The 10,565-nt window shown below is 36.9% G+C and overlaps 1 protein-coding gene across 2 annotated transcripts in view; it reads right to left on the bottom strand.

The window, feature by feature from the left end:
* Positions 1–4,514: 4,514 nt before the first annotated feature.
* Positions 4,515–10,565, bottom strand: part of LOC145993988 (tetraspanin-4-like) — a 32,328-nt gene continuing 26,277 nt past the window's right edge. The window contains exons 4-6 of one of the 2 annotated variants that reach the window (XM_083130034.1): positions 8,925–9,134; positions 6,610–6,725; positions 4,515–5,164 (exon numbers count right to left, since the gene is read on the bottom strand). In XM_083130034.1, coding sequence (XP_082986160.1) covers positions 6,639–6,725; positions 8,925–9,134 — 297 coding nt within the window. In that variant the 3' untranslated portion in view covers positions 4,515–5,164; positions 6,610–6,638. The remainder of the gene's footprint in view (positions 5,165–6,609; positions 6,726–8,924; positions 9,135–10,565) is intronic. The other variant, XM_083130027.1, reaches the window with a different exon arrangement.

Genomic DNA, 10,565 nt, shown 5'->3' with positions numbered 1-10,565 from the left:
AGGCTGACGCAGCAATCAAGGAAGTGGCACATCCTTTTGCACCATGTTCCCCACCTTCCTCCCCCTGTCGTTGCCGATTATGCGTCAAACTAGCGACAAAAGTCTGGAGGCAAGAAGAATCCCTTAAATTTCTGTAAATTCCGGCGAGTCACTGGTGATCTAATTCATTGAACGATGAGACAGAAGTTGGTATATGCTTTATGAACGGTGACAATGTTGTTATGCGAGCGAAATCACTAAACTGTGCTGATAAGAACTGTAACAATACGTTAATCTAACAGTGGTATTCAAACAGTGAGAGAAGGAGCTGAAGTTTCGAAAAAATGTATTTTTTTTCTGAAAATTCAAAATGTGTTTATAAAAAATATCAATCTTTCATCATACGTCGCCAGGAAATCTTACATCATTTTTTTCATCTGTATCATTTCAATCCAATGCTGAGAACTTCGATAGTGGCTTTGTATCGCCCATTCTGATATTTTCCACTAACTGAATGTTGTGAAGGTGACTCAATAAGGTGAAGTACAAGAGAATCCTGCACCTTTCAAACAAGTTGTCAGTCTTCAAAGGGAAGTTACTGGTTTGTAAGAGAAATATTAAAGATCAAATCATTTGTGATTGCTTTCGTATATTGAGCGCATTGTTAGAATAAACAGGACTACAATTAAATGACGCAATTTAAACATTGCTGTATGCCTGTTTTTAACATGTGCAATCCAACTTTTCTTACCTTTTTATCTCATGAATATCGTATGGCTGAACGAAATGTCATCAGCTTATAACATGGTGTCTACCAGTCAAGACCGTCAAGAAATCAATAGGTAGGTCAGGAAAGTCTAAAAAGCCAAGAAATTATACTTGTAGTCAAGAATGTTTGCTATTGTTTGCAGTATAGTGAGTTTACATTGTTATATACCTGCACTGGGATTTGATAAAATTGCATATTTGGAAATTTGTATTGAGTTGTGGATAAGATTTATTTACTTTGTGTCTTAAAAATTACATTCTTGTAGGTGTGAGGTTGTGTAATAATATTAAATAAAGTAATGGGACCATTCCCCAGCCAGGATGAAGTGTGAAGCATTGTTTTTTACATACATTATAATTAAAGCAATTTAAATCTCTTGTTAAAGAACAGCCAGAGGCGTCTCGTGAACGCATGCTGCGCATGCGTCAATTGTGGGAAAAAGGATAGCTTGCTTTGCGATGACATTCATGAACATTTCTACATTCTAATTTCTTCATATAGGATTAGTATTTATTTTACACGAGAGCGCTCAACTAAGCTTATATTACATTTCTTGGATCTGAAGTGAAAGAAAGTAATAATTGTTTTCCCGCAATTGACGCATGCGTTACTTCAGATCCAAAAAACGTAATATAAGCTTAGTTCAGCGCTCTCGTGTAAAATAAATACTTCTCCTATATGAAGAAATTAGAATGTAGAAATGTTCCTTTTTCTCACAATTGACGCATGCGCAGCATGCAACGCATGCGTTCACGAGACGCCTCTGCTGTACAGCTTCAGTTTTATCTTAACCGGTCTTGTTTAGTTGTTTTTCATTAAATAATATATATATATATATATATATATATATATATATATATATATATATATATATATATATATATATTCTTAATTTCCAACTATGCGCAAGTAGGGGGCGATAAATGTTAACAGGAAAAAAAGGGCAAGAAGAAGAAAAGAAAGGTCAAGAAATAGCCATGAAAAAGTCAGGAATATTGGATTTGTTACTTTGGTAGACACCCTGTATAAACACTAAAAAACTGTAAACCACCAGTATTAATCACACACAGTGATATCTTTATGACTTGTACGTAGATGTACGCACCAAAAGAAAACAAACACATGACGAGATTTTGTGTTGACATTTCATGATCGCATCACATGTATTTATCTATTTTATTGAGGGGAGGCGCGACAACTAAAAGTTTGAAAACCGTCTAACTCAATTTCCGATCTCAACGCTATTGGCCTGTTCGCTGCCAAACTTTTCCTGTGGCGGCGCTACCCTAGGTGTTTCTTTTTAGAGAATTCCGTTCGTAGTTTGGTTGCCCTAAATTTTATATTGCAGTATGCTGTTCAAATGTTATTTTCACCGATGTGAAGAGTTTCTCGTATAAATCGATAATAAAAATATGTTTCGTAAATCATTTAGACAATGAATCATGTCATAAGTTTCCAAGCTAAGAATTGATATATTAAAACGTAACAACAACAACAAGAATCTTCGTGACATTTGGGCCGTTCCCAGCTGCCGAAGTTTGATAATACAAACATTTACAATCTACACTAATATTGTAAGATTATGTAATGCAACCGCGGGTGTCGGAATCGGAGAAACTCCCCAAATAATCTCCAAGAAATAAGTATATTAAGTGTCGTATACTCATGGTATTTATTATTCTCTCCAATAGTTTAATGTGAACGTATATTTCCCCGTTACTTTCAATTTTTCTCCATCCACAGCACTATCAGAGTTATAATTTCTTGATCTTAATGCCTTTTATGGAAGTGGTAAATCTCTGGAAAACGACATGCATGAACTCATAATTAGCCCATAGACGTGCACAGACCCTCTAATTAGCGGGGCAAACCTTCATCTTAAGTATCCTTTTGTCCTGCTACTCTTAGATTCTACTAGCCTTGCTTTCTTTTACCTCGGTGTTTGCCCCCTTGCCCCCTAGAATTGATTTCCGTCCAAGGTTTGGGAGGGGCAATAAGAGTATAATATCGTTTAATAACGGCGAAAAGATTCCTCTACACTAAATTTCTAGGTGAAAGTATAATAATGTAGGTACATAGACGTCTGGAAAGGGGGGGGAGGCAAGAATGGCCACACCTCCCCCTTAGAAATCGAATGTCAACCTAAAAGTATATATTTCACACGTATAATATGATTTCAGTCATACTAATTTAAATTAATGCGATAATTTCAAATTCAAGTGGTGATTTTTGAGGCGGCAACACTATTATCGGGGTAATATGCCCCATTGAAAAAGACTTTGCTTGTCCCTCCGTAGAGAAAGAATCTATGGACGTCCTCCCGTGCGCACGCCTATGAATTAGCCTACAGTATTTTTCCACATATACTATGTGTCAAATTGGTTAACTATCAGTTTACTTCAACAAGTACAATGTGCAGGTTTTTGTATCTCGGTCATAAGTACGCTTACAAAAACTTGTCGAAAGGAATTTTATCTACCAGTTTTACAAAGTTAAATACTGACGTGGATTCACTTAAAACATGTGATATCAGAATCGAATAAGAAAGAATACATTAGAATGAATGAATGAATTGTTGTTTTAAGTTCAGTTTATGCACAGAAAGGCTAATCGGGACTGGACGTACGGTTTAAAGTGGGATCCGAACCACTATGTGCCTCAACCGAGTATCGAACCCGGGATCCCTTGGTTGCAGGTCGATGATGACTATACCACTGTGCCATGGGGGAGGCCCTAATAATACAGTAGTGTCTCGATAATTCGAGACTTAAGTATCCGATGTATAGTCTGAAGCAAAAAAGAAAGAAGAAAAAACTTTGAAAAACAAAAGAACTTCGTGCACTGGAGGCGACAATGTACTGCATAGAACAGTAGCCAGATATAACACCTATCAACGATCTCTCGTTCCAACAATGTTGTAATATTGCTGCTCGGAAACAATGCAACGTTCTGAAGCAGAAAAGACACTTGAACATTTCTTTAAAGTATAAATTTATTAGTGTTTAACTACTTCTTTCTAACATCTGTACTGAGAGATGTAAGTACAATATTCATGACAATATTGTAAATCAACATTTTTCACATATTGTAGTTTTTTGTGTTTCATCTCTTCAGATTTTCCCTCCAGATTTCCGTATATCCCGAGTTTTTATGTAATTCGAGGTAGCCAGCGTCTCGTTCACCTCGAATGTTCGGGACTCTACTGTATATAAATTTGATATCATTTTACCCTTTTAAGCACCCCAGACTGAAATTGACAAAATTTAGTACTATAATAGTCAATCTCACCCATCGTCATTTGTTTCAAGGGTTGGCCCTCCAATGTGCCGTGTGTGTAATGTTATTTTAAGTGCTAGGCATATTCTTATCGAATGTGACGACTTGACTTTACTCAGACAAACCTTTAATCTTGTGCTGTTGCCGTCGATGATTAATTATACGTGTATTGTTATTAAATGAGTAATGTCTTTCACAATTCGCGAAGGCGAAGCCAAACTTCTGTGGGCTGATTACATATCTAAATTACCTGAATATTAGCATGAATGGAAACACAGCAAATCACTTTTTCATTGAAACTTTTATCACCCACTTTTTCAACTGATATCTCTGTTACCATAGCAACGACAATGTTGCTAAGCACATAAAAGTTGTACAATTTAACATAAACAGCAACTTGAACATTGACATTTGAAGTTAAAAATAGATAATAATTGTACATTTACAAATGAACATAAGAAGTAAAATAAATTTGTGCTGTAGAGAACAGTCACAACCTTCTCAACTATTTATCATACATGTTGGGAGATGATGACAGAGTGTTTTAACTAATCTCCTTAGCTTCTTGAGAAGCCTCTTACACTGTTTCTGAGGAAGTAAAAACTTCCTTTTAATTTGTTATGTATGTCCTTGCACTTTAAACTTTTCTCAAGGAGCTCTTTGTAAGTTTAAGGTAATGGTTTCAGTTATAAGGATTTTCCTCGCATAATTTGAAGACTACAAAATGCCCATATGTTCCGACACACTCAAAAGTTTTAATTCATTCATTCATCCTGAATTCCTTTCAGAAATGGATTGTGACCTCTTAATCTTGAAAGGCAACACTTACTGGATATGGAACACAACTAATTTTAAGCCAAAACTTCAAATGATAACAGTGTGAATGTGCAAACGTTTGTTCAATACAATGAACTGATTAATCTTTATTGAAAAAAAAAAGGTTCATTACACTTAGAAAGTACACAAATTTCAATTTCGATGAGATTTTCAGATACAACAAGCCTGTGACCTGAGAAAAAATCAGTCTTTGTTCGGGCTTCCCCAAACTTCATTGGTTAGATTAGCTCCCTTTTTCGTTCCATAATTATTATCCTTCTGTATCCTGGTGATAAGAATGGCAGCGAACACGATTCCCAGGATCTGAGGAACAAGAGAGAGGAACAAATTAAAGGAATAACCAATTTCAATTGTAAAAACATGGCATGAATAAGGGAAAGATCTCAATGTCTACTATAAGTCTACATCTACATATCTTGCCTATGCGTAATCTGTGTAGTTTATATAGTCTATATAGACAATGTAAAGCACACATAAATTAATTCATGATATTATCTGGCACTAGCTGGAAATAATCCTATTTACAATGAAAGTCTCTAGCATTCTCTTCCAAACACCATCTGTGGGAGAAAGTAAAATGCAGACAATAAGCACATTGCAATTGTGAGGCAATTATTTTTCAATTAATCACGAGAATATTCCATACATTCTGTTTGACACTTAGTAGAGTATAAAAGTGCTCCTCTGTGCTTTGCACCACGCCATTAAGGCGTATAGGGAGTGTGGATTTAGGGCCCCACACTTTCTCGATCACCCCCAAAGAAAATGTCTCCAGTGTATCAAAAGTTAGGAAAATTTTCAAAGAATATTCACTTTCATTTTTTTGAAAGCAATAGAAACCCTGAAATGTACTTGGAAACATATAAACATGATTCTAAAGGCAACTGCAAAAGCAGTTCCATCTAGAGACCATGAATATAATAGAACTTTCCGAAAACGAATGCAGATGAAAACATAGTAAAGGGATTCTAGAAATAACTAGAACATCAATTCAATCCAAAAAATTTAGAAAATACTCATTCACGTTCACGAACCGAAAACCAAGCATTTTTAACGTTTCGTTAATCTGCTTTTAATTAGTATTCACAATAATTTATTTTTATAAATTAGTAACGTACCTACGTCATAAATATCGCATTTTCGCACATTAAATAGCATATTTCCTAGTGAAATATTGAAGCAGGGTGTCTACCAGAATGTCAAGAAAGTCAGGAAATCAACAGTTCAGTCAAGAAAGCCAAGAAAAGTCAAGAAATTATGCTTGTCAAGAATGTTTGCTATTTTCTACAGTATAGTGAATTTACATTGTTATGTACCTGTACTGGGATTTGATAAAGTTGAATATTTGGAAATCTAAAATTGTGTTGTGACTAAGATTTGTTCACTTTTTTTCTTAAGAAATACATTCTACTCTTGTGTGCGTGATGTTTTGTAAAAATATTAAATAAAGTAATGTGACCATTCCCCGTCCAGGATGAAGTCTGAACCATTAATTATCACATGCATTAAAGCAAGTCTAAATCTCTTGTTAAAGTACAGCTTCAGTTTCATCTTAATCCGCCTTGTGGTAGGAGGTTTTCATTGAATTAAAATATATATTTTCTTAATTTCCAACTACACGTAAGTAGGGGGCGATTAAATAAATGTCAAGAAAAAGGAAAGGAAGGTCAAGAAAAAGTCATGAAAAAGTCAAGAATTTATGTTATTTTGGTAGACACCCTGTGAAGTTACATCAAATCTAGACTTGCCTGTCATCCCGTTTTGCATAAGCTGGAGGTTATTTCTCAACTAAAGTTCCCCTTTGAGTTGGTACTTCTTTTTTAATAGCCGCCACCAGGAGGAAAGCACAGATAATCCCCAGAATCTAGAAGAGAAAAATACTAATTCAGAAGGGAGCATTTGAGGAAGGACTATCAAGATCCTTTACAAAACTGGCACGCGGCTCCTCTCAGAACTTTGTCTAGATTAAGTTTAAAGACAGGAATCCGCAATTCAGATCCTCCTATATTTATTTTAAACAATCAGTACCAGTGTTGCCAAATCTGAGAGCAAAATTTCCCTGTCCGGGGTAAAAAATTTTCCTTTCTCATTAAATGTTCCCCTTAGTATTAGAAAAAGTTAGATTTGCGGACACAAAAGTTTATTATTATTGTTAACGAATCCATAAAGCATTAACCTACAGAAATAATAGGATTGATTGAATGAACAAGGATAACAGAAAATCAATTGATTGATTTCGTTTTTGTTTTTTTTTACTTTGCTTTTCTGCTACTTTTGGATAATCGGGACGTTAAGGAAGAGTGATGATATGATGAAATTGACGAAGGGACGCTTGCAAAGACCCATGCCAAAGCCGGGATTCGAACTTTGCGTCGTATCGCGATTGCTTAACCTGTCCACCACGGGCTAAATTAAGGACAACCCAAATACACTTTATTGCAATTTGTCATTTCTAGGTATTCATTCACATGCGAATACTTTTGATGGAGTGCTTCAATGGTAATGTAGCTAGAAAGAAGTCATTGTTTAATATGAGATTGTGTTTTAAGACACATGCATATGTTGAGAAAGTAAAATTAAATGAATGCTCATTCAAGCAAAGCTTGAATGTTCCCTGTTCCATCATGTTTTTATTTGTTGTAATAATATAAATATATGAAAACATATTATGTACTAGAAACGAATGCAAGGGTACATATGCTTCATTTTTATTACAATTAATGATAATTTATTGTGTCTGTTTGGAAGAAAATTCCAAGCTCAAAGTAACTATAAAAGTAACTCTAAATGTAACTTAGTTACTTTTTTAAATGAATAACTGTAGCTCGGTTACTTTTTGGACCAAGTAGCTGTAACTGTAATTCAATTACAGTAAAACCTCATTAATCCGGAACCTGATAAGCCGGACTTCGCTTAATCCGTACAGGCAAAAGGCCAAAAAGAAAAAAAGCAGAGTGCAAGGTTTTAAATGTGGCTAGAAGTCAACAAGAGAACTTCCCAAAGAAAACGCAGTCAACCACTGATTAAATTCTGTTTCCCGCAGACTTTGTACTGTACTGTATAGTGTATTTAGGCCTATGCACTTTAAACTACACATAATAAACGTGTTTTGTTGCTATAAACGGAGTTTTAATGCACTTTCCACTGTTCTTTGAGGTTATTTAAGTCAATCCGGACTTTCGATAAACCGGTCAACTTATCCCTCCCCATTAGTCCGGATTAACGAGGTTTTACTGTACTTTTAAAAAGTTACTTTCCGAACAGTGAAATAATAAAATTAATATAACAACTCGTTGTGCAACGGCCCTTGAGAGTCAGGGCCTACCTACCGACTGCTTGCTTCACTCCCACATGCCTCAGCAAAGGTGGGCAATATACTAACCAGTTAAGGAATAACGTGTGGTTAGCACGACGAACCGCCAGTAGTTGATGACCTGGTTGCGCTACCCATTCGTAGGTTTCCAATTTCCTCACGATGGTGGGTGGCCACTGGTCCCATACAGTGGCCGAAATCTCGGGAGTAAAGTTGTGACGGTTTCTCCAAAGAAACTCAAACCAGCGCGCATTCTTTAGCCCGTGCCCAAAGCCTGACGTCTTAGAGACCGCACCGCCAGGGTGCAGTACCCGAACACTGAAAAGGCTACTTTTATCAGCTGCTGTTCCGTTTGATGCATTACAATGCATCATTTGAGAAAATAAGACACTGTCGTTTCAGAGAGACAAAATTACACGCTTAACTGTGTCAATGAATGCATCAAAAGTCCATCAACCTTGAATGGTTTGATTGATTGAATTGCTTTATTTTACTTCGCTTCTTGTGCCACTTTTGGCTAATTTGCGAAGATGGGAATCAGTGATGATATGATGAAATTGATGAAGGGACACTCGCACACATCCATGCCCAGACCAGGATTCGAACCCGCGACCCCTGGCGTCGTAGCGCAACGTGCTAACCACTCCGTCACGGGGATCGGCATGAATGGATGCCTTTGGAATTCTGTGTGTATATGGAAAATAAAAAGTGCAGACTTGAGCATTTAGAGAGTGACAACTTGAAACTTACCTCAATCACTATGAAACTTATCCCGACTGCTCCTATGATGATCCTATTGTCGGCAAAGAACCTCTTTAACTGGGGGTAGCATCCGATGTGATAGTAGGAGAGCGGATTGGACAGGGTGCATGGCGATGCTCCCTGCCCGCAACAAGACTGTGGAATATCTCTACCCAGGCGTCCCCAGTCACCAGCTGTCATGATGCCGCAGCACTTCATCTAGATATAAGAAAAGCAGTTTAGTTTCTAAGCGAGCTTTCACACCGAAGTGACAAGCGACACGCGTCATTTGGAAACGAACCTTCAGAATTAAATGCAACCTTTCACATCGAAGTGACCCAAAAAGCTGCCTTAAGTCTCATTCGGACTTGGTCGTTTTCTCATCGTATCAGCTCGGTTCGCGCATGCGCACTAAACGTTTTCTTAAGATGCCCGTGCCTCCCGTTGTGAAACCCCCAGTTTTGTCAATTCGGTCTGAAAGTTGCCTAATTCATGGTGTGTTACATATTTCAATTCTTACAAATCCGTATATTTCTGTAATTTTTCATGTTTTCGTTAAATGGCTTGTAATTGAAAGATATAAAGATGGCGTTGTTAAATTGCTTGCAATTCAAAGAATTGAAGATGGCACCAAAAGCTACAAGAACCATAAACTATAAGTTATAATGAGGTAGAAGAATGTGTTAATAAGGGTGCAATTAATAAATACACAACGGAAAAGTAAATGTGCCTACAAGCCTTGGTTCATAACCAAATCTCGTGGTCACTTGAGTTGCAAATCTGTAAGCAGTAAGCAGTCAACAAGCAGTAAGCAGTCAACATAATGTCCACTATATTAGCGACTAGCTTACGAAAAAGCAACTGCAACAATATTTCTACAAAGACGACGAATACTCATTTCTAAGACAAATTCAGTCCCCAACCTCATGTACGTACGATTAAGATACGAGTAAGACAACACCAACGAGAATTATATGGTTACTTGAACATGTATAGAAAGGGTTTCCTACAGCGTATTCTCTGATATAAAATGGTCAGAAACAACACCGGAAAAAGCTATAGAAGAAACGAAAACAACAAATTGCAATCTATATAAAAAGAACGAGATAGAACTGGACTGACAATAGTTCAAGAGATGCCCACTGGAGCAAGAGAAAGGAAGGATCTGGACGCTGATGACAACACAATAGGACGTCAAAAGAAGTCAGTAGAAGAATAGGCATGGCAAGAAAATTTGGGGCCTCCCCGATGGCGCAGTGGTAACGTCGTCGCCTTGTAATCAAGGGGTCTCGGGTACGATAACCGGTGGAGGCACAAGTGGTTCGGTACACTTTAAACTGTAGGTCCAGTCCCGATTAACCTTACTGTGCATAAAGTTGACTTAAAACAACAAATCAATCAATCAAGAAAACTTGGAAGAGAGCAGGATAAGAAGAGAACGTCACAATAAAACCTTGAAGAGAACAACATAAGAAGAGTTTGATCGATTTGGTATATTTTACTTCGATTTTCTGCCACTTTTGGCTAATCGCAAAGATAAGGATGAGTGATGATATGATCAAATTGATGAAGGGACACTCACAAAAAAGACCAATGCATGGATTCTAACCTAGTGTAGTAGCGCGCTCAACACAGAGGAAGCAACATTAG

Source organism: Lepisma saccharinum, chromosome 1, assembly GCF_977018435.1.
Source record: "Lepisma saccharinum chromosome 1, izLepSacc3.1, whole genome shotgun sequence".
Classification (NCBI taxonomy): Eukaryota; Metazoa; Arthropoda; class Insecta; order Zygentoma; family Lepismatidae; genus Lepisma; species Lepisma saccharinum.
This window is presented reverse-complemented; position numbering and strand designations above follow the sequence as displayed.